This window comes from Echiichthys vipera (genome assembly GCF_963691815.1).
Source record: "Echiichthys vipera genome assembly, chromosome: 11".
Classification (NCBI taxonomy): domain Eukaryota; kingdom Metazoa; phylum Chordata; class Actinopteri; order Perciformes; family Trachinidae; genus Echiichthys; species Echiichthys vipera.
The window spans coordinates 26,093,848-26,118,884 of record NC_139836.1 but is presented as its reverse complement, the minus strand read 5'-3'; the positions used below and the strand labels follow the sequence as shown (position 1 = coordinate 26,118,884).

Sequence of the window (25,037 nt, the reverse complement as noted above, 5' to 3'; positions counted from 1 at the left end):
TTCTTTTTATCCCGTCTTTTTTTTTTTAACCACGTTTCCTTTCATGCGTCTTTGGCTTTCATCTTCCTCGATCCCCGCTGATATCAGACGGACGCGACAGTCGGACGGAGATAACGACGGGAGAGACACAAGTGCGGCTCGTCCCTAAATAAACAGCAATTCAGAAAAGTGACTTGGACACAGAAGAGAAGTTCGGCTCCACGTCCTCCCTTTTCCTCTCCCTCCTCCTCCTCCTCCTCTTCTTCTTCCTGCTCCTCTTACCCGCCTTTTTACATTTACGATAGACAAATTGGATTAGCAGCTATTGGATTAAACGGCAAAATGGTGGGATAAGAAATGAGTTGAACGTGCTGTGATCTCAGCTTTTAATGTTTTTCTCTGTGTCTCGTTCATTTCTCCCCGTCATCCCTCCCTCACAGAGAAAAGGAAGTTTCTGTAGGGTTTCCTGCTCATCCACTCACCATATGTCATGTAATGATTATTTATGTTTAAACAAATACCTGTAGTTTATAATTGGACACGTGGTCTAGCGGTGTAAAGGCTATCCCGCACTGGAAGGTCAAGGATCGACCATCGAACGCTGTGGTGCCCCCAGAATCGACCCATTGACCCTGAAGCAATAAGTCAATTTATCTAATTCATGTGAGAATAAATTAACAACAAGTTTTATAATCATTTAATCATTTAAGTGATTTATTAAGCAAAAATTCCAATTTTTTGCGATTTCCCGCGTCTCACTTGAAGATTTGAAGACGCCACCTGGACCCCTGGAAGGCATTTATGAAAATATCAATAAAACAAATGATTAACAGCGTATATGATGGTGAAAATAATGATTAGTTGCAGCCATCTTGCACCATTTGGTGGCTGCTGGAGTCACTAGGGGGGTAACTCACAAGTTTTATCACGATAAAATATTAAATCGATTCTTTGGACATTTTATCACTGAGCTCTTCCAGACATTTAAATGACAACACAAACTTTCAAAATAGAGGCGTATCTTAAACATAAATATCAATATTTTCATTTTGCATCGATGATATTGGATCATTAAACCGATGTATCGTTACGTCCTTATTGGTCACCGGGCAACAACCACGTGTGTGCACCTTTAGAGGCAATACGACCCTTCAAACTTGTCGTGTCGGCATCAAACTCAACCTGCTCTACAGACTCCCAAATACGTTATATCGACAAATATAATTGTTTCATGTGTGCCTGGCAGCTTTGAGCTCAGCAAATGAAAAGAGTCCATTTACAAGAGTGTTTACTCACTAAAACTACCTCGTGCATGCATGTAGTGAAACCTAGCATCACACACTTAATTAAAAACCAGAGCAGGCCACTGCCAGCAGCAGCAGCAGCAGTCTGACCACCTCAGGGTGGGTTTCATTATTCCTATCTACACTGAATGGAACAGTGGCCAAGATAGTTATCTTAATCTTATTTGGCTATAGAGGCTCACACTGTCTTTTCACCCCTTCTACCTGTTTCTTCCTTCTGTTTCTTACTCTCACACGGACGCATACAGACAGACACTGACCCTTGCTAACCAGCTGTTTGTTTTTTTTTTATTCCTCAAGGATAACAGTGCACACGCAGCAGTTCCTGTAATCGTATCCCAGTTGTGTTTGTGAGACAGAGAGAACAAGGAAAAAGGGAGACAGGCAATCAGATAGAGGGGTTGTCAGGATGTGTGTATCACTTGTATCTGGGTGTGTGTGTGTGTGTGTGTGTGAATTGATTGTATCTTGTGTGTTTTTCACCATCGCAGCCACACTGATAGCTGCGGTAACACCGAACACGATATTAATGACGATAAAGTTTCCTGTAGGTAGGGAAACCCTGTGTATCTCCGTCAGACATATTTCACTAATCCTTTGATGTCCTGATCAAACATTATACTGCTGCCAAACTTATTGTCTCAGTAGATGTGTTTCTTGCTCTGCCCCTGCTCTGTGTTGAGCACGGAGAAATGGCTTGTAAGGCGAGCAGCGAGACCCAGAATGCAACCTGCCAAAGCGCCAGATGCTTTGATCCAAGATGGCCCCCTGAGAGCCAGCATGGATCCACAGCTTCTCACAGCCAAGGCTGGATTCACAGACACAGTGTCAGTGGGGCTTTGCCAGGGATATTTATACCATTTGTCTTCATACGACAACATTCACCCGTTTTATTTTGTCCTCTGTTGTTGTTGTTGTTGTGACTCACATATGCCATTTGGTGGTTGTGGTCATCACAGTACAGCGGGTGAGACTCAAACCCCCAACCCTCCATAATTAATGCATCGAGTATCTGCTCTTTAGTAATCGTCTGCATGTAATAAACTGAAACAGACATTAGTATTACCTCATTTCACTTCATTTCCTGGTCACTTTCAGTAACACAATGCAGTTAAGACCGTGAACTGATAAAATAATGTAAACATCAGTGCAACTAATGACAATAATGACAAACGTTCTCTGGTACCAGCTTCATAAACGTGAGCATTTTCTGTTTTTTGTGGGGATTTGTTGCAATCTCAGTAAACATAGCAGTTGCTGTCCTTACTTAAATTCTTTGTATTGTACCAGTGTGTATGTTTTGAATGCCACTCCCTCTAATTTCCCCATTAGGCGTCTTATATTTAATGTAATGGGTATTAAAGACGTAAAGGTAGAGCCATTAAATGTGAAAGAACTGCAGCCACACCTCTGTCTCTTTAAGAGTCAGGTAGTATCTGGAGGTCGAGTTCAACTCTGGAGAGGTTGAGTGAAGGGAGGAGGATGCTGAGCAGCTGTCAGGCGTCCTGCGCCACTCGTCCTCCATCCCCTCCTTTCTCTTCTTGGCTTTGAAACCGCTCACCTGCTCGCCCTTATTCCCTCCGTCACTCCCTCCCCTAGTCGCTTCCACATTTTCCCTCTGTCCTTCCCTCCTTCCTTCTACCCTTTCTTCCCTCCTCTCCTACTTCTCCTCCGTCCTCCTTTCCCTCCCTCCCCTCGCTTCCCCTCCCTCCCTTTCATAAAATGCGGCTGGTGGTTGGCTGGTGGCTGCTGGCTGGCTAGCGGTGGGGGATATAGCTTTATAATCCCCCCTCGTCTTCCAGCCCACCTCGCCACAATGTCACAGGAGCTTAATATTTGCCATTATTATTTGCTTGTTTTATTTGACTTCGAGGCAGCACAATGACCTGTCAGCGCTCGCTTTATCCCCCCTCCGAGTGTCGTCCGTTTCAAAGTTGACTACAGTAATCCACGAGCCCCCGATTCCGCTAAATCCTGAAGCTTTTCTTTCATTCGTTCTTTTTTCTCTCTCTCTCTCCCTCTCCCCTGCTTCACCCTCCTAAATGAAATTACATACATCTGCTGGCTCAGAGTATCACAAATGTCCACACGCTCACCGGTGTCCGCGCACACATCCACGCGCCTGCCTTTTGTCGTCAATGACGCAGCGGCCCACTACTCCCTCTCCTCTGCAATGATGTGTGTGTGTGTGTGTGTGTGTGTGTGTGTTTGACTGGTTTTCTCCTGTCCTGAGAAGCTGAATCAGTCATTTACGCGCACATTGTGATGATATTAGGCTCCCATTCAGCGTGCGACATATTGTTTCTTAATTGCAATTAAAGCACAAGTAGAATCAGTGCAAAGCAGCATTTTAGAGACAGTTCTTTTCTATATGGAAGAGACTCCGCGTGCATGTTTTTCCTCCATCACACGGCGCACCAGTGCCTTTCTTCTTATTCCAACCAGCCCCAATTAATAAACAAGTGGTATGAAATGTCTTCTTAGTGTTAATTCTGTTATGATGCCTGTCGTAGCTTCCATAGCTATTAAACCTTCCTCTTGAGAAAAGGTGAAAGAGAAGAAGAAAAAAAAACAGCGAGAGATAATAACATAAGCCTTAAGACCATCTTTCATCTGGCGTTCTCCGTTCTCATCCATTTCTTCTCTTCACAGACGCGCTGAGTGTCAGATTAATGCCGCCGTCGCTGTTTAAATGGCCTCCAGTGCCACAAAGCTTATATCCCAATTCCAGACATAAACAGCGCTAAGTGAACTGACCGCAGCAGAGTTTATTTACACGGCGACGGGGAGAGAGGAAGACAAACACGTAAAAATAAAAAACACATTTGTTATTTTGTATAATCCATGTGTCATCTTCAACCACGCACATTTCTACGTCTCATAACAGCATTTACTCCGCTGTCCTTACTCTAATTAGGTCGTTATTGCTTTAAATTGTATAATTAATTGTAGGAGACTGTTAATAACACGGTATTCAAAGACACAATCCTGTCACTTTAACCCTCCTGTTGCCCTCAAATTTTACAAACACAATTTAAACATCCGGAAAATGATCAGAATCACAGTTTTCATGTCAGGTTTTCTGTGTATTTGATGAGAACCTAAATAGCCTTTTAATTAAACACAAATCCCCAAACATTATACATCCAGAACACCCTTAGACCCACTTTGATTCCTGTTGCAGTGAATGTAAATGACATCAGCTGACAGGAAGTTAACAAGGACCCAGGTTGTTGTCTAGAAATGATGAAATGTCTTTAACGTGACTTTGAAAATATACGATCTTAAATTTGATCGAGGGATATGTGTTTGTGTGTTTAGTATATTTGTAATTACTATTTTGTGTTATTTATAATAAACGTCCCCATAAAATTAGGAAAAGTCGTTAAATATGAAGCAAAAACACGATGTTTTTAGAGAAGTTCAACATTGAATGGGGTCAAATCGACCCCAAGCATAACGGGAGGGTTAACTACTTACATTTATTTTATGTAATTGAATATTTTATATATATAAACCTGAGTTTTTGTGTTTGTCAAGGGATCATATTTGAATATAAGGGGCTCAGTTTACTGCTGTTGTTGTCTCATACTAGTCTCTGCTGTGAGATAACTCCTCCATGATGTGTCTTCATATCACTGAACCACCTTTAAAAATCACCACGATCGTCCCGGCTGATGTCAGACTGACGGGCTCCCATAAGTCTTTCACTCACGGTCGAACACGAGCGACGGAGGCTCTTCCTGTGCCGAACATTTGAAGGTTTTTCCGTTCAGTGTGCTTTGTCGGTATCAGTAACCCTGTAAGTAAGTTACAGCACAGAGCTTTAGCCCCAGGCGTGGGCGAAGCTTACATTAGCCATGCATCTGAGCCTTGCTAGCTCTCCGTGTGTGTGTGTGTGTGTGTTCAGCAGGTATTACACTACCTCAGACGTGTTTGGTTTTTTTTGAAGGCCCGCTGAGTGATTGGTGGGATATGTATTGCCCTACAGTGAGAGGCTCCACTCTGTAAAGGGGCTTGACGGTAATCGCTGAGTTAATCCCGCCCCGGTTGAAGCCGTATTGACGTTGTGAAGACATGGTGTGAAGTATGAATGTTTACAGAAGGAACATAAGAGAGCCGTGTATTTACACACATAAATATCTGACGGACATGCTGTATAGACTCCGCAGTGGCAGAAAGAGCGAACAGAGTTGATTATCTGCATCATCTCTCTCATGTGTGTATCTCTGTGTACACTGTGTGCTCCAATTTACCGACCAGAAAATGACCTTTGACCAATCTTTACAGCTTTAAACTGGGGGATAAATGGTGAACTGCCGTGTTTTGTAACTCTGCTTGTTTTTCTGTGCGTTTGTTTGCTTTTTCCAGGCAACAACAAGGAGGAGGAGGAGGCCATGATGCAGGAGTGGTTCATGCTGGTCAACAAGAAGAACGCACTCATCAGACGACAGAACCAGCTTTCTCTGCTGTACGTATCACCTTTTTCCTCTAAAATGAGTGTGCATGTGTAGGGTTTCCTCTCCCGTTGCCAGTAGCTGAGTGTTTTTTTCTGGTGCGTCACGTTGGGCATCACAGACGTCGCAGACACAGCATGGAGGCGAGTGGCGGTGTTATGGCGATTACTTCATCAGTCACATATTGAGTCTGACTTTCAAACTCTGTGAAAATTAATTTGGAAAGATGGTCGAGGGATGCTGTAGGCGGGGACGAATTTGTGACTGAGGTGGAGATTAGTGTGTCCACAAGCGATAGACCGATTAATTGGTTGGTCGATTAATGCCTTTTTGAGATGATCAGCATCGGTCGACACCTGCGCTCACGAGGCCGATTAACACAAATGTCTGCAGACACAAGCAGGGCCTGAAAAACTATTAAAATGGCGTCCGCAGACCCCACTCCTTCTCCAGACGAGTGAAACATTCATCAGATTTGTCTTCTGGGACGGTTGTGGGACAGTGTCCACATGTCAGCAGAATGTTTTTGCAAAACTTTGCTGCGTGTTTTAAGCCTAATACTGAACAGAGACGATGCAAATCCACAACAGTTTTACATGAATGTTTAAGTTCAGCAACGTTGTGTCTAATTTGTTGCGTTTTATCTGATGTAAGAACAAACAAACATGATATTGGCGTTATATGTCAGCTGCCCTGATCTCTAAATATCAACATTAACCACTGAAAAAAACACAAACGCTAGTGGTCGACCACTAGCGTCCACCCAGGTGTCATGTTTCCATCACAACTGATTTCTGCAGAACATTTGGGACTGAATGCCCATTTTAACATTTCCCACTAAAGGACAAAAGGAAAGACACTGTCCTATAATGCCCTGTTTCTAAGTCGCCATTAGCACCTTTCCTGTATTTTTTTGTGCACTGAGGAGCGTTCAAAACCTGGAGACGTCGCGCCTTTTCTATCCGAGCGTCGCCTCAAACTCGTCCAAGCTACATGGGAGTGTACTCTCTCCACTCCATATACCCCCTTCTGTCTATGCGCTCATTGATTTACATGCGGACGGGATATGAAATCAATAGAAATGTGGCGATCATCACTCTATCGCTAGTCTCTTTGTATGTGGTCAGCTGCGACAGGTGGACACACACACACACACACACACACACGTTCACGCTGCCTTTTTTCTTCATTTGCGGCTGTTGGGATTTCACCGTGTGCGAGTGGAGGAGAGATTGAAGTATTCATAATCACATTATATCGTGGGAAAGGGGAGGCTTTTAAAGTGGCCAATTGACAGAAGGGCTGATTATGAGCCCTTTCTGTTCTCTCTTTGTGGAGGCGAAGAGAAAAGGCGCCTGTGAAGGACAAATTCTATTAGGGACCGAATAAGCTCATTTTTTAATATGGCTGAAAGAGGAAAGAATTTAATTTGTGCTGCACACACACACACACACACACACACCACATCATGCATACACACATGCCGACCACACACACTCGTAGCATTTCCATAGATGCACATTTATTCCATTTTCTTTTCTCCTGCTCCTCTATGCGTCCTTTCTTGTGCATTTTCACCCCCTTTCTTCTCTCTTCATATTCCTTCCTCTCACACACACACACACACACACACACACACACACACACACACGCATTCACCCAGGGCTGTGTGAGTATGTGTATCAGTTATGTGCAGTAGATTAATGCGAAGCTGGAGAAGGTCCAGGCGAGTAGCAGAATCGATGTTTATTGCAGGTTTCTTTAAGTGCTTAATGATTTAGTCATTAACATATTGATGAACTTTGTTGTGTGTGTGCTTTTTTCCCACTCTCTCTCTCTCTCTCTCTCTCTCTCTCTCTCTGTCTGTCTGTCACTCTCTTTCTAACTTGCCACAGGGAGAAAGAGCACGATCTGGAGAGACGCTTCGAACTGCTGAACAGAGAGCTGAGAGCCATGCTGGCCATCGAGGGTAAGACACTCACACGCACACACACACACACACACACACACACACACACACACACACACACACACACACACACACACACACACCCACACACACACACACACACACACACACACACACACACACACACACACGGGAGGTCTCTGGATAATAGTGTCTGCAGGTATCAGGATCAGGCAGTAGAAATGTGTCATTTCTCCTCTGTTTCATAAACAAAATCTAACTTTCAGTGTTTCCAACGCTTAACTTTGTGTCATTAGATGGATTTTGACAAACCAAATCATTCCACATAAATTCATCATGAATCACCACTGATTGAGAATAATCTTCTGGATTTTATAAAGCGAGATAACAGGGCTGCAACTAATGATGATTTTCATCATCGACTGATGTTTTCCCAGATGAACTGATTAACCGTTTGGTCCATTAAATGTCAGAAAATAGTGGTTAATGTCCATTTCTGCCTCTCAAAGCCCAAGCAGACATCTTTAAATGTCTTGTTTTTCCCCAAAAACTGAAATCTCTGTTTAATAAGATATAAAACAGAGAAAAGCAGGAAACATCTGTATTTGAGAGGCTGAAAACAGTATTTAGTCTGCGATTATTTCCACTAAATGATTAGTCATTGCAGCTTTACAAAGGGTGACAAACAGACAACAGGTCCTGGTGATGAAGAGGAGGTAAAGCTCCTGTGAGGCCGTCTCTGTGCACCTGTACGGTTTCATGAGTTTTGTCCGGCCTTCATCGAAAGCCCTAAAGCAGGTTGATTTGAATTCTGCGTCGGCTTCTTGATGAGGATTAAGATGCGAAGCTTGTGAGGGATTTCACTCCCTGATACTTGATCAATGCTATCTGTTTCCTAGCTGGACCCCGGCTAGCCGATGCCTGATTTGAAATCCAGCCACATTGAGAAGACTGTTGGCGAGGTTAAAAAAAACAAAACAAGAAAGAACGATGCGGTTTTATTATTGAAAGCTTGTTAACTCTACCGCTGCCAGAGAAGCAGCCATTGTGTCGTATCAAAGTTGTCAGGAGGCCAGGGAAGTTTAATCCCCTTCGACTGCGTCCTCTTTGGCAAAATGAACCTTTTGCCAATCAATGCTAATTGATTTTGCCATTCGACATTGACCACCGCCGCCCCCTTTCCACAACCCCCCTTTCTCCTCACAGCCTTCGGACACCCATTGTAATTTCACCGGGCACCTGATAAGATACCTGGTCCATAATAAATCAATTGTAATTAGCAAGAAAGGAGGTGGGGCGGACAGGGGGGGGGGGGGTGGTTGGGAGCAGGAGCTGCAGATGGTGCTACGCTGCCTGCGTCCAGCTTGATTTCTTCTGTCTTCACGCGGCCGTTTTATTTATTTATATTTATCGAGCTGCAGCTCCAGTCAAATGGGAGGATTTCACATTCTCTGCTGTGTGTATGCGTGCGTGTGTGTGTGTGTGTGTGTGTGTGTGTGGCTGCTTTTGTCTTGTTGTGCCTCTGTAAGTGCATATTTCTTTATATGTTGGGTGTGTGTGTGTGTGTGTGTGGAGGTGAGAGAGCAGAGATAGTGTGTGAGGTGAGGTGGAGAGGTGGTGTGTGTCGTGTCACCGCGCTCCTCTCTGCCTTCATGTGGACTTGTTGGATTTGCAGCTGACTAACTTATCAGCCGGCCTTATTTTCCTCCCTAAGGGAGGCACTTAACATTCACAGGCTCTACCTTTCTGTAGCAGCCACAGATAGTTCTGAGCTGCTGGGGAGAGTGTGTGGGTGTGTGTGTGCGTATGTGGGTGTGTGTGTGTGTGAGAATGTGGGTGTGTGGATCTGTTGGTCAGGTGTGTTTGTGTGTCCACCTGTGTGTCGTTCTTTCTACATCTGTGTATATTTGTAACCGTGTGTGTGTGAGAGTGTGTGTTCGCCGCCCATCTCCCCAGCTCTTATTTGGTGCTTGGGCAGGTCCATTGAGCGATGGTCGGGCGTGCGAGTAATTGCTGATTTGGTTGGCCAGTCGATGACACAGAGAGAGAGATGCACCGTGAGTTCGAGCAGAGGGGGGAAAAAAACGCACATCACTAAGATACACCTGCCCTAACACACACCCACACACACACACCCACATACACACACACACACAAACACACACACACACACACCTCCTATCTCTCTCTCTTGGTCGTGTGTCCAGACCAATGTGTGCTACAGCTAACTAGCTAACAATGCTAACAGTTCCTGTGTGTCCACACTGGTATAAAAAGTTATTCAAATAGCAGCTGTCTATTTGCAGCGGACGTGTATGATTTTATAAACAGACAAAAAGACACATCTTGCGAACAATCTGCGTATTAGTGTTGATGAGAGAATAAATTAAGAGATATTAACTATCAGCTGCTCGACTCACTCCCCTCTTGATGCTGCAGACCAGAACACAGTGAGAGAGAGAGAGACGGACAGAAAAAGTTATGACGTTTTATTCTGCATTTGTGTTGCTGACTTGAGCTGCGTGACACATGAGAGGGAGGATGAGAGGAAGAAAGACCAGAAATGCTTTGAGGTGGAAAGAGGAGTCAGGAGGAGAGCGTCCCTCTGAAATCAACTCTGGAGCTGATATTCTGCTAAAGAACACACTCTTCAAAAAGTTTTTTCTCCGACTTAGAAGATCTCTACAGTCATTTCTGGTGTTGTGATAAAGCACACATTTCAAACACTTATAGAAGTCGCAGAGGGGAAGAGGAAGAGGAGAATCCTTCAGAGGTGCAGGAGCAGAGAGGAAGTTCTAATCTTACATTCACTGCTGTACAACGTTTAATCATTACTAAATGGCAATAATACTCTAATCAACATAAACTACACTGAAGACTGAAATGCGTACAATCTCACTTATAGAGAACACAAATATGACTTTAACACCACAGAGCCTCCGAGCATTAGTCAGGAAATATTCATTCATTCATTTTCAACCTCTTGTCCCTTGTCGGGGTCGCGGGGGGGCTGGAGCCGATCCCAGCTGACATCGGACGTGAGGCGAGGTACACCCTGGACAGGACGCCAGTCTATCACAGGACACATAGAGACGAACAGAGACAGACAACCATTCACACTCACATTCACACCTACGGACAATTTAGAGTCATCAATGAACCGAACACCTGCATGTCTTTGGACTGTGGGAGGAAACCGGAGAACCCGGAGAAAACCCACGCAGACACGGGGAGAACATGCAAACTCCACACAGAAGGGCCCCAGCCGGGATTTGAACCAGGAACCCTCTCACTGTGAGGCGACAGTACTAACCACCTCATCACCGTGTCGCCCACAAGCAGCTCGAGTTGCTATAGAAATATATAAATACTGTGAAAGTATCAAAACACACTCTAACTAACTGACAACTACCCTAAAGCACTGGACACGGTACGGACTGACAGTGTGAGTGCGCCCTTAAAGACCAGATAGACCAAACAACTCATCAGGAAATAATCAAGAATGGAAATAATTGTTGGTTGATTGATTAGAGCCGCGAAAAACTACAATGTGGCCTCGTTTGTTCGCTCCAAACCAGTCGATGGAAACACAGCAACGTGTTTCTCGATCATCGTAGTGTTAACGAAGAGTTTTCTGATTCTGCTGAAATGTGCAGATGTTGCAGAATGGCTGTTGGGACGGCGTTGATGCTGCTTATGAGCATGCTCCGTGATAACCACCTCGCCTGTTCCTTCTTGGTGTGATGCCAGGCAGGAAAATGCCATCTGTATGCCACACTCTCGTCTCCCTGCCACAAAATTGATCCACTATGCCCTCTTTATCTGCTTACGGATTCACACCTATGTATGCACACACACAAAACTGTGTCTTGGCTCCCTTCGAGGGCCTTAGTGTGTGTGTGTGTTCGTGTGTGTGTGTGTGTGCGTGTGTGTTTAAAGTGGACGCCCTCTCGCCATCTAAAAGGGATTTATGCATAGCCGGGTCCCAGAGTTTTTCCTGTTACGGTTTGATATGATAAGCTTTTTTATATGTTTAAAATCAATATGTAATCCTATGCAGGAGCTTATCCCTCTCCACACCCCCGACACACACACAAACACACACACAAACACGCACACACTTCCCATTTGTAAATCTATTTGGGCTTTGTAACACATCGGGGCGGCGTGCTACAGACCCTGATTGATTAGGTGCACTGTGGAATCCTATCACATGGGCGACTTTTGATGATGTCGCCGACTCTTTCAGGGTTGCTAGTTGACTGGAACCGCTGATAACAAGTAGCTTCGTTCCACGAGTTGTCGGACTTGAGTTTTTGGGAGGAATTAAGTAAATAAAGTATTTATTTTGTTTATGTTTTTGCTGCGAGACAGTTTGTGCTGCTTCATTCAGGTGACACAGAAAACGAGGATGAAGTACTTTAAGGGCGCACTCACACTGTCCGTCCGTCCCGTGCCCCGTGCTTTAGGGTCCTTGTCCCCCCCTCCAGGCCCGTTTGTACTCACACTACCTGGGCCTCGGTGAATGCTTCTTGCCGCCTATACGTCATCACGCCGTAACACGTCACATGCATTGATCGCGTGTGTGTGGCTTTGTTTACAAATCTTTCCATAGACCTCTGAGTTTTTGTGCGTCTTATCGACTGTTTTTGAATCTTTTCATCGACCAAATCTGCAGTAAACACTCCACCTCCGCATCACACCAACGTGAACCTTTCACCGTCATTGTTTTTTGGACAAAAATGGAGCTCAGAGGAGGAAGATATATCAGGAAACACAGACAGTACTTAAATAGGAGCGTTATAGTAGCACCTGATAACTATAGAGTCCTAAAACCCTGAAGTGAGGTAGAGTTTATGCACTTCTGTTTACGTCATGCTTAAGAGATTATAATGTCTTCGTCTCTACAAGATAAAATACATCAGTAAATAACTCACTTGTAAATGTTGAAGCTTGTTCGTGTCTTTGAAAGATACGGCTGCTAACACTTCTCTAAATGAGACTACAAACGTCATCACGGCGTACAAGAGAAATCAGTTCAACGCAAGCTTTTTACTTCTGGTGATTGCGTTTAGTGGCGTTCATTTGTGAAGATTTTCTTCATCTCATCTTCAGCCTCTTATCCAGGGTCGGGTCGTGGGGGCAGCAGCTTTAGCAGGGGACCCTAAACTTCCCTTTCCGGGGCCACATTAACCAGCTCTAACTGGGGGATCCCGAGGCGTTCCCAGGCCAGTGTGGAGATCTAATCTCTCCACCTGGTCCTGGGTCTTCCCCGAGACCTCCTCCCAGCTGGACGTGCCTGGAACCCCTCCCTAGGAAGGCGCCCAGGGTTCATCCTTACTAGATGATCCTGAACCACCACAACTGGCTCCTTTCAACACAAAGGAGCAGCGGCTCTACTCCGAGTTCCTCACTGATGCTGAACCCCCCCCCCCCCCCTCTCTCTAAGGGAGACTCCAGCCCCCCTCCTGAGGAAACACATTTCAGCCGCTTGTACCCGCGACCTCGTTCTTTGGGTCATGACCCAGAAGATTATCTTGCTAAAGAGAATTAATCGTAAACTTTTGTTCTTATTTTCTGCAATAATCAAGAATCCAGTGGAAAAATCCTGTTGTCTTTTTGAAAGTTAAAGTTCCCTTTAGTCAGATAAATAGTTCTATGGTAAGGACGTCTTCTTACCTTTTCATAAAACACGTCAAACCCGGAAGAAAACGGCAGCTCTGAGGAAAAGCTGGAGTTCAAACGAAACTGTTCGCTAAGCAAAGGTGAGATCTGTCTGTGGACAGTTAAACTAGCTAGCCCTGGAGGCGAGATATGCTCCGAGTGAGAAGAGGTGTTTGAATGAGGCGGTGCCTTTCACCAGCCAATCAGGATTGGCGTAATGAGATAAATGCTTCTGAGGGCTGCAGCGAGGCGTGCATCCCATAGTGAGACATCGAACGACATATTATGAAAGAGAACTAATCTGTCTGACTAGAAGAAACTTTAACTTTCAAAATGGATGATGAAGACATCAGGAATACAATCGATCAATCCTGTCTTTTTGTCGTGGGAGCCGGGGCGACGCTAACTTCCGGGTCGGCCCACGGGACTCGGCCTCCCTGCAGCGCCGCTAAACTTCTTGATTTGTTCTTTCTGTTAAACTTTAGCTTCAGTTTTCAGTGTTTGCGTGCAACGTGACAGAAAATGAGATCTCTCGGCTGCTGTTGAGATAGATTATATCGTCAGCCTCCCACCCAACGACTTTCTTCTTCTCTGGTGACGCTTTTTGTCTCTTGACTCCACTTGGACGTCAGCCAAAACCAGCTTTTTTTACACGAGAACAAGAGGCAGAGAGGACGAGGAGAAGAGGAAAGTTTGTCGTCAGAAATGTCTGAAGAACATTTTCTCTCAACAAATGAAGCTGTGGATCAAATCCTTTCATGTCACGTGTCGTTGTACCGTGTGTGTGAGAAAGAGAGAGAGCGAAAGAGATGGATGCACGTAAGACCGTCTCTCCTCGCTTTGAGAGAACGGGGCTCTGGACCAGTTTGCTCTCTTGAATAAATTTAGCGTCGGAGAGAGACCGGGGCGGGGCGGGGGTTCATGGGGATTTGAACCAGCGCATTCTTGTGTGCCTTGTGCAGACTCACATGGTTACCGTTGGCGTGCACGGCGAGGGTTATCTGAATACGCACCCACCATGTGAGTTGAACACACTCCTCCAAGTCTTTAACCTCTTTCTCTCTCTCTCTCTCTCTCTCTCTCTCTCTCTCTCTCTCTCTCTCTCTCTCTCTCTCTCTCTCTCCATCTCTCTCTCTCTCTCTCAGGGGGGAGGCGGGGTTTACGTGCAGGGGGGGTTTCTGAGGGGCTGCAGGGTGTTTTGTTTGTTCCTGGGTGTCTGGTTACCCAGCCTGCCCCGCTCTGGTGTTGCCTGGTCACGTCTCTCATCGGCTCTCTTTATTGTTTACCTTCCTAATGAGGGGGGCGGGACTCTGAGACATGTGATTGACAGCAGTGTGCTCGCCCCCAATACCCCCCACCTCCCTCCCTCCCTCCCTCCCTCCCTCACCATCACTCCCACCCTTCGACCAGGACTTTGGCTTCTTGGCTGAGATGTGCTCTGGAGGATAAGGAGGGCAGGATCAAGAGGAAAGATTTTTTTTTTTAGTACATACCTCTCTGTGTTTTTGTGGGAAGCCCCCCCCGTCTTGAACCCTCCTGTGGGCCGGCCGTGTCGAGAGAGAGAGAGAGAGAGAGAGAGAGAGAGAGAGAGAGAGAGAGAGAGAGAGGATTGTGGGAGAGTGTGGAGTTACGGCGGATACAGACACATTCCTGTCTCATAATTATCTAAAGATGATGACTCACTAGATGACTCATCTGCTTCTTTTGACACAGTTTGTCTCGTTCGGTTTCCCAAAGTCACAGAAAAAGAAAAAGGGAAACAAAGTGCGTGCGGATTGAGGTTTGGACGAACTGTATGTTATCATAAAGTATTTGTCGACCCCCCCGCGAAGCTTTCAGGAGAGTAAATTTGCTTCACTGAGGGGAGGAGGAGAAAAAGACTGAAGGAGAGAAAGGAAGAGAGAGGGAACGTAGAGAGCCAAATATTGGGACTGTGTTCATTTCGCTCTGTGGTCGACTTCAAAGGGACGAGCGGGGCCAATGAAGAGAGCGCGGACCTTTCAGGACGAACACACTGGGCTCAGCGTGACACACACACACACACACACACACACACACACACACACACACACACTGACTGCCGCAATTTGACTCAATGAGGGGGGGATATTTATTTTTAATAAAGTCACACTTATTTTGGGGAGTGACATTTTACAACATTCCTTTTATTCTCGAATCAATAGGCGCTTAAATATTGATGCAGGGGCGAAGTTGCACACGTCTCTGCTGCGTTTGAATCCTCTCTCTTTTCTTTTTTTTAAAAATGAAACGACGGCGGCTCTTTGAGGGGGACACGTTCTCACACTGAGCCCAGGAGTAGCTGGAGACTTCCTGCCTCTCCTTCAGCTGTCGGAGACTTTATTTATCAGCGTGAGGCGCTTCACAGAGGAGCGAACTCGCCGCCGTAACAATAAAGTTGACTCTAACTTATACCTGCACACCTGTTTTCACTGGATTACTGTTTAAATCGTGCAAAAGGGAAGTTAAACAAATGAAGTGTTGTAATGATGTCAGCGTTGAAGCACAGTTTGGTGTTTGGGGGTGAGAGAGGGAGGAGTGCTGCCCCGGTGTTGGGTGAATGTAGAGCCAAGGGCGCCAGGCGGATATTTGAGCCCCAGGGGGAGTGAACGCTCTCCTGTGGGCAGCCCCCCCCCCCCCCCCCCCCTCCCCTCCAGGGAGAAGCTGAGGGGATTTGGATCGGGGTCCCACCTGGACCCTGTGGGGCCCTGTGGGGCCCCTTCCTGCAAAGACCCTGGAGAACTGAGAGTCAGGAGCTCACCTGTTTGTTTGTTTGTTTGTGTTTAGCTGAGGTCTTAAATGTTTGTGTGTATTTAAATGTTTAAATGGAACAATTTCTCTCTTTATCCAAGTTAATTTTACTTTAACCTCGGAAATGGACCCAAAATTTGAGTAGTTTCCACCTTTTTGGGGCAAAAATATGAATTAGAAATGCTTCGTACAATATGGTTGTCCGTCACTTTTAATAGGAAATCATTTTTAAACATGAAACAAAAATCAAATAATGATTGAGGACGTGACACAAGCGGCGTTTTCCCGTGAGAATGAGCTTCTTCATACGTCCCTGTGTGCATCATGAGGCTGCAGATTAACACGACTATATCCTTCAAGTGTGTTTGCTCGGGTCAACACATCGTGACTGTGCACACACACACACACACACACACACACACACTCGTCCATACTTGGAGCTGCTGGTCTCCAGTGGGTTCATGAGAAGATGAACTTTTACCAAAGTGTCCGTCACTCCCAAAACAAGTGAAGCCACAGTGTTCAAAAGAGTGCGGACCTTTCTTTTCCTGGAGGGTCCGAGTTTACGCTGTACAGGTGTTTAATCTCTGCTGTCGTCGTTCCTGACAAAAACAAAACGTTTCATCCGTGTGACAAAGAGTCTGGAGCTTTTTTTAAAGTTATAAAAAGTCCTCAGCGTCTCCTCCTCTGACCCAGTTGGTTCCTCTGGTGTCGTTTGTTGCAGACTGGCAGAAGACGGAGGCCCAGAAGAGACGGGAGCAGCTGCTGCTGGATGAGCTGGTCATACTGGTCAACAAGCGGGACGCGCTGGTCAGGGACCTGGACGCCCAGGAGAAACAGTAAGTTACCCACAATCCTCCAGCACCACACACACACACACACACACACAACAAGGCACAGTGTAAAAACGTACACGTGAGATCTGGGAATATGCGGTGGATCCTATTTTGGTGAGTTTGTGCGAAGGCGTTTCAGAGGTCCTCCAGAGAACCGTAGTCGGAACACATCGTGTTGCGTTCAAGTCCGCAGTGGTCCTGCAGCAGCAGCAGCAGCGGCGGTGCACCTGCACGGGCGAATCTGCGGCACCGTCCGCCAGCAGGGTGCCAGGCGGGTGAAAGGTCGGAGCTCGGCCCCTGGCGCTAGGCCGCTCCAGAGGAGGCACGGCGAATACTGTTAGTGTGGTGCCCACTGTGTTACCTGTGTGTGTCTGTGTGTGTACCCCCCTCCCCCGACACACCTGACCTTTTGACCTCTGCCCTCCGCAGGGCCGAGGAGGAGGACGAGCACCTGGAGCGGACGCTGGAGCAGAACAAAGGAAAGATGGCCAAGAAAGAGGAGAAGTGTGTGCTTCAATGATTGTCCGTCATTTCAGAAACAAACACAACCAACAAATGTAGCCGATAAAAGAAATGTACCATTATTATTATTATTATTATTATTATTATGAATATTATTATTTGATAGTGGCTTTTCCCGGACATTTGTATCAGTCAGCGGAGTCCTGATGTGGTGGTTGTTGTTTTGGTCAAATGAAGCGTCAGAACTAAGAGGCTCTGATGTCTTTGCACCAACTTTATAGCGACTCTGACTCTCCACCTTATACTCTTTATTTTTAAATTCTCCTTTTCTTTACCAAGAACGGTACTTGATATAAATGTGTGAGAGAGGAGAGGAGAGCAGTGCAGCCCCCTGTGTGATATATGCATGAACCCATGCAGCAGCCTTCTGTGTGAACGCGGGGACCAGAGGGTCGGAGGTACAGCACAAACTGGTTTAACGGGGACTTTTTTTTCTCTTTCTCATCCCGTCGAGAAGACGACGACGCGTCTGTCGGACTTTTGAAAGGGATAAAAAAAAGAGTTATAATATCAGTCTTTTCAAAGCTACTTCATTACTTGACTGTGTGTCTTTTAATTATTTTTCATTTTACAGTTTTTACTTGTAAAATATCTTAAATGGGGGGAGGGGGGACAACATTCATCTTAACTTTCCTATTGCTTTGTTGCTTTTTTTGAATTGTCCTGGCTTGAAAGCAGTTTACCAAAAGAAAGATCATGTTTAAAAGAATAAAAAAGAAGTGTCATGTTGTATATTTTCACCACGGTTTAGCTCCAAACATCCTCCTGTGTGTTTGTTTCTCTCCATGTCAGGATCCATGCAGTCAAAAACAAAAATATATATATTATTTATTGCCGTTTGTCCTTTTTAAAGCTGCTTGTAAGTGACTCTACCATCACGTTTCCATGTGCATTTCTCTTCTTTTTTTTCTTTTTTTAGCTCAACAACTTTTAATTTCTATTTATTGTATTGTGAAGAAGAGAGACATGCTTCCACGTGCATCACTTAATTAGAGCTCCACATCCGGTGCAGTTTGTCCTTTTTACGTGTTGAACATTTATCTGTTTATTTATTCCAGTGTCATAACCCTTCAAAATAAAGTCCTTTGATTTCATACTCCACAAAGGCCGCGTGGCGTGTTTTTAACCCTTCACTTTGCTGCTGCAGGGGTTTCATTTGCATTTGGAGCCTTTTATTCTCGTTATAATATTTTATTTAATACATTTTAACGCAATCCGTGGTTTTAAAGGCTGTTTTTCATTTATAGAATCGCGCGCACACTCGTTAAACTTGTAATCCCAAACACTTCCACTCGTTGTGTCCATTTTACCTCCAATCCCACTTGATCCACGCCGTATTCCTGATTTGTTTCCCCTTTTTCTTTGAACACAACAAAATCTTATTGAAATGCACGCAGGCCTTTGGCTCCGGAGCTGCACATAAGTGGCCCCTATCACTGCTTCCACCGGCGAGTGCTGCTCATTATTCCGCGCTCTGTTCGATTCCCCTGCGACTTCTGCGCGTTTAGAAATTAAAATTGGCGTTGGTGTGTTTTTGTTTGAGGTCGGTGCTGAGCGGGTTCCTCCGAGGAAGATTAGAGAAATCACTTTGTACCGAGCAGATGTTTTTTTTTCCTCTCTCTCTCTCTCTCTCTCTCTCTCTCTCTCTTTGGGCCGCTTCTGTGCGCGCCGGAGACGGGGGGCAGAGCTGGAGAGGCTCGGTCCCCCGCAACCAGGTGTGGAGAGGGGAATAAAAACAGTAGGAATTTTCACATGTAGAAATAAAAAACATTTCACCATCTTAAATTAGTCGGTAATTCTCATAATTTCGCAGTATTGGTGTCAAAGTGAACAGTGGAAATCAAACCCGGGTGTGTGGTGTGTAGCCCTCCGCGGCAGCAGCCCCGCAGGCAGCCTCCCATCCCCGATTAAAGCAGGGAAATCGGTTGTGACAGCAGACGTCCTCCCCGGCCTTTCTAATACTTTCAAATTAAATTGCTGATTCGTTTCTTCTCTGCTTGGGACCGACTGTACGTGCACGTTACGCACTTTACGTCCCCCGAGGCGCTTTGTTTTAGTTTGTGTTACAGCGCGTTTATCCCGGGGTCTGTGAGCTCAGAGCCTGAGCAGTGAAGGACGCTCTGCCCGGTGCCGTCAGAGAGCTGCATGTGTGTGTGAGAGTGTGTGTGAGTGTTATTGAAACCTTTAAAAATAATAACATTACCAATCACTTCTATTTGTATTTAAACGTGTTGTTTAAATATTTTCTGTATTATTTTAAAAGCTGGTTGAGTTTTAAAATAAATTCATGCGTAAAACTTTGACTTTAACTCCTGAATTACACTAAAGTTTGTATGTTTCTTCCTCTGAGCATCAATATTAGTTATGTTCCTCCTCTCGAATCACTGCAGATTTACCGAAAACGACTTTAACTCCTAATAAAACAAATAATTTCAGTTGAAAAATCCAATATTTCAACATTTTGCCTGCGTTGTTTGGCATCCAGAGAGAATAGAAAGCGCCCCTTCTTACCTCCGCAGCATCACTCTGGTGTCTCTGATGTTCCTGTTGAAGCAGAAGGAGTAAAAAAAAACATTTGGAGTAACTTTCCTATTTTTCAGTGATTGAGAGCGACGCGCTGCGTAAAAGGCTGCGGTGCCTCGGCGCTGCTGTGCAGCTGAGGATCCTTCAGCTGAATGGATTATCTCCTGAGCTTTGATGTCTCCTGGCCTCACCTCACAGGTGCTCAGCGCCGCTCGGCCTCTGCTTTACTCCCATTCCCCGCCGCCGTCCAAAAAACCTGCACCTGAGGGAGCCCGGGTCTCTGTGTGCAGCGCCGGGGCTCCGAGAGCACTGTGTTTTTATGCATCATCGTTTTAATAAGCACCGACAACATCCCCGCAGATCCCCGCTTCCAATCCTGCCGGCTGAAGGGACAAAACTTTTCCCCCTCCTCTCCTCGCCGCCTAATCCCAGGCTTTACCAGCTCAGCATTAAGAAAATTCAACTGCAATTTGGGATTAGACAAAATACTCTTATTACAAAAGGTTGGTGCAACTTGATAACTTGATACTTGTTCAGGGGTTTATCTCGGGGTCTTACTCACATCGAGAGAGGAGGGAAAAAACAAGAAATGTGGGGGAAATGTCAGAATAACCCGACTCTTTTGTGTTGTGAGGGCCATATTTGTTGAATGGCCTTTTGCATAATTTAACTGTGTGTGTGTGTGTGTAGAGGAGAGGAGGGGTGAAGGTATTTCGGTCAGACCCTCCGCGGGCCCTCTGGCTGCTCGGACTTCAGATGTGGTGGAAATAAAAAGGTGCGTAAAAGTGTTTGACCTCCAGTCAGCAGCCGGGCAACACAGACCCAAATCAATTAACCGCCGAAAAACGTCACTTTACGACGCGTCTCCTCTCTGCGCATCACCTCAGTCACGCATTTGACCGCACAAACTGGCACCGTCAGCCTGATTTTTACGTTTAATTCTGACCCCCGTGCGTAAATACGTGGATTCATTCATTCATTCATTCATTCATGTATATTAAGGTGCGTTCAGGTGCACTCATCCTCCACTGTGTCTGTATTCAGCAGCATCACTACAACCTCCAAACATTACTTGGTTTACTTTTTTGTGGTCGACTATTGATGTCTAAAGTGCTCTCGTCGATGACTTTTAAGGCCTCCGCTTTAATACTCCTCCTCCACACACACACACACACACACACACACACACACACACGCACGCACACACGCACGCACACAGACGCACGAACACACACGCGCGTAAAATGTAATTTCCATCCCTGCAGCTTCTCTCTCTGAACATTAGCTCGCTTTCAGCTCAGGCCTCATTTACAGAAGTTGCTGTTTTTTTTTTGCACAGATCCATAAAAGGATAGCCGGCCCTCTCTGACACACGGGGGTAAAAAAAGAAAAACAACAACCCCCAAAACAAGAAAACGCAGTTTGTTGTGTGTGTGTTGTGGTTTAAACCACATTAAAAACATGGAGATGTGAAGCGCAGGATTTGATTCAGTGACCGCAGATTTTTCTCCTTCTGCGGATTCTTCTTTTTCCTCCGCGGTGAGTTTAAGGTCTATCCCTATTAAACTTTACGTCAACCATCCTCAAATGTAATTCTAAATGGGGATTAGAGCTCATTAATATTCATGAGGACTGGTGTGTGTGTGTGTGTGTGTGTGTGTGCGTGTGTGTGTGTAGAGAGGGAGAGAGAGAGAGGAGGGGGTGCATCACAAACAAAATCAAAACGGATAAATTTAACTTCTTTCCTTAAATTTAATCACAACAGTAATAAAAGGAGGATGCGTAAAAAGCTGCACGGGCCTTTCAGGAAATGTGTTTAACGGTGCTGATCAAATAAAAACGCGGCTTTCTGTCACAACTAAAACATTTAAAGCCTCAAAACAACCCCCTTCTCTCTTTTGCAATAATCAGAATCGTGATTTTTATTTCATTTAACAGCCGATTGGAGGTTTTTGGAGGGAACAGTGTGACGCTTTACGCACCGTGAAGAGCAAGGAGGAAAGAAAACGGGCCGATTTTAATGGAAATAATGTTTAAGATGGGAACAGATTTAGTTTCGTGTGAGCTGGAAATAATAACATAACAATAAAAATAATAACAGCCTTGAAAACTCCTCCTGCAATTCGTTTTTTACGCGCTTTTTACGCACAGCCGAGCTCAGCGTCTCCGTCTCTCCTGCAGGCCTGAGAAACATTTCCATCTTTTTTAAAAAGCCTCAGTGGTTCTTCTGGTCTCGGGACCGGGACCGAGAGGGGGAGGAGGAGGAGGAGGAGGAGTGGGGGTGGGAGTGGGCGCTCCCCGGCTGCCTCTGCGCGCCCATAGGCCGCCCCCGCCGTCCGTCAGCCGGAGGACGCGCGCCTATTGGCTGGAGGAGGCGCATCCGCAGGTGTCCTCCGCTCATAGAGGCGCAGGGCGGAGAGAGGGTGATCAATCTCCATCCGTCTCCATTAGAAATCACCTTAACACTCTGACAGACAACGACAAGCCCCCTGAAAGCAAATGAGTTTGATTTATTTGGCTGCAAAAACACCCGGAACCGCACCGAGGACGAGGCGGTGACGCCCGCGTGTTGCAAACGGCGTGTTTTCCCTCCGTGATGCCGCTCGGGCTTTTTGCGCACGGTTGTTTGTTTTTGATCAAGTCTGCCGCAGTTTGAGTTTTGTGCCCTGCAGACTTCCTTGCTCCCTTGCTTCCTTCCTTCCTCCTGCTGCTGTTGGATAATTTCACTGCTGCTGCTGCTCGTCCCTCTCGCGGCTCCGAGAGCTCGGGAGAAGGAAAGAGGAGGAAAACTCAAGGTAAAGTCCGTTTCTACTCATTTAACGCAGTTTTTTTTTTAAAGTTTGTTTTTACTTTACTCCTTTAAAAAAAGACGTATTTTGGCGTTAAATCGTGACGCGCTGAGTGCATGGATTAAACTCGCACTGCAGCTTTGTGCGCTTTTTTATTTGAATTTAATTGTATTAGCGGGGATATCAATGAATCCGCCCCGGGGAGGACTCCGACCTGCGCAGGGTAAATTGACTCTACTTCCTCCGGAGTAGATAATTTCCATCTTTCTATTTCAGTTCATTCCTACAAGTTTTTATTTTATTGTATTTAATTTGAGCGCAATTGTCCGTTAAAGCGTTTGCACCACTTAGTAGATAATTGGAGAGGCGTGTTTTTGGTGTTTGGTTAATTTATTTTGCAGATAAGAGCCCTACCCTTCCCTTCCCTTCTCTCCCCGGAGCTCTAATCTAAATTCTAATTGAGTTCATTTGCACCGGGATCTCGGTCCTTTCTCTGCGGCCCGGCAGGCTCCAAACGCGGCTCTGCAATACACGTTTGGTCGGTTCGGGTTTGGTTTGGTCAGTTTGGAGCTCTTTGTTAAAATAATCTGCTCCTCACACGCGCTAATTTAATTCACACCTCCTTTTTTTTTTTTACTGTGGGGAGAAGTTTTTACTTTAGAGGTGAAAAATACAAACTTTGGGATTAGTTCATAAAAATCACCTTTTTTTAGGTTAATTTAATGTGTTTTAAAGAGTTGTTGATGAGCGCGTTAAGAAAGGTTTATTTTTTAGTGTTTGAGGAGAAGTGTGTGTGTGTCTGTGTGTCTGTGTGTGTTGCCTTTAACTTTAACTTAATTTAAATTCAGCTGTATTTACTGAGAGAAACAAACAAAGCAGGAAGGTAAATAAGCTGTAATTAAACAGGCGACACAACAAAATAAAGCCATGGGGAATAAGGGGAATAATAATAATTATAATAATAATAATAATAATAATATAATTTAATAATATTATAATAATGGTGCTGGACTGAAAATATAATGGTGCAAATGAAAAAGTGTTTACGTTTGCGTTTGGTTATTTCCCCCTGAGTTAAAGTAAATAATAAAAGTTAATTTAACTTCTAAACTAATAAATTAAGATCTGATTTAAGCTGCAGATGTTTTATTTTTATTGTTTTTATTGAGTTTTGGCTCCAGATCCACGGGAGCCCCGTTGGGTCAAAATACACACAAAGTTTGAAGCAACGAAACAAACAGAAAGACTTGAGACTGAGATTTTTATAGATTATCAAAACCACATAATCCATCTTTTTATACACACACACACACACACACACACACACACACACACACACACACACACACACACACACACACACACACACACACACACACACTTTAAACTCTGCATTTAAAACGTATTCAAACACAAACGCAGCAAAACAAGCGACAGAACAATAAAAAATTATAATAAACATTTTTTTTTCATTTAAACTCTTTAAACTTTCATTTTAAAAGTTACATATTTTAATATTTTTTTGCATGTGTACAAATGTGCATTACATCATAAAAGCAAATACATTTAGCTTTGTGCTGAGAAAAATAGTTTAAACATGGGAAAATGTTTTATTTAAAATAAAAAAAAGACTTAATCTGCAAATGAATGTGTCCTCTGATATTAAGCATTTTTATTTGTTGACATAAACTCGCGGCGTGAAATGACTTTAATGTAGTTTTTAATTATTATTTCAAGTTAAAAAGGTTGAAAGTGTGAATGAAAAGCGCGTTGGGGTGGTGAGCTGGAGCCGTTTGACCCCGTTACCCTCTCACTAAAACAAATCCAATATCGCTGAAGGGATGTAATCTGCGTTTCTGCTTCTAATCCACTAATTCATGCTTTTATATCCCAGCGTTTACTAAATAATGGATTTCAGGAACTTAATTTTGAGAATGAGGCTTTATTTTCATCCTTAATGTTCAGTCTCACTTTGAGTAAATCTGAAAATAGGTCAGATTTCCATCCACTTAATTACAAAAAAGTAAAATATAATGGGAATAAAAGCATGTTTAGAAGTCATGGTTGCTTTAAAATCAACACATTTATGAGTTTCTCTTGATTGTTTTTATGGTAAAAATAGTTTTTTCTTCCTTTTTTAAATGTTTCTAATATATTTGTCCCGTGTGCAGTGACTTGGATCGGCCCCCTGTCCCGTCAAGCTGCAGCATCGGGGGAAACCGAACCACTGGCCTGAGCTGGGTGGAGCAGTGACCGCCTGTAGC

General features: G+C 44.8%; 1 protein-coding gene across 1 annotated transcript in view; it reads left to right on the top strand.

Annotated features, from left to right (window-relative positions):
- Positions 1-18,513, top strand: part of ehbp1 (EH domain binding protein 1) — a 173,861-nt gene extending 155,348 nt beyond the window's left edge. The window contains 4 exon segments of the mRNA XM_083923469.1: positions 5,655-5,754; positions 7,636-7,709; positions 16,828-16,942; positions 17,369-18,513. Of these exon segments, the coding sequence (XP_083779595.1) occupies positions 5,655-5,754; positions 7,636-7,709; positions 16,828-16,942; positions 17,369-17,459 (380 nt within the window). The 3' untranslated portion in view covers positions 17,460-18,513.
- The last annotated feature ends 6,524 nt before the right edge of the window (positions 18,514-25,037 follow it).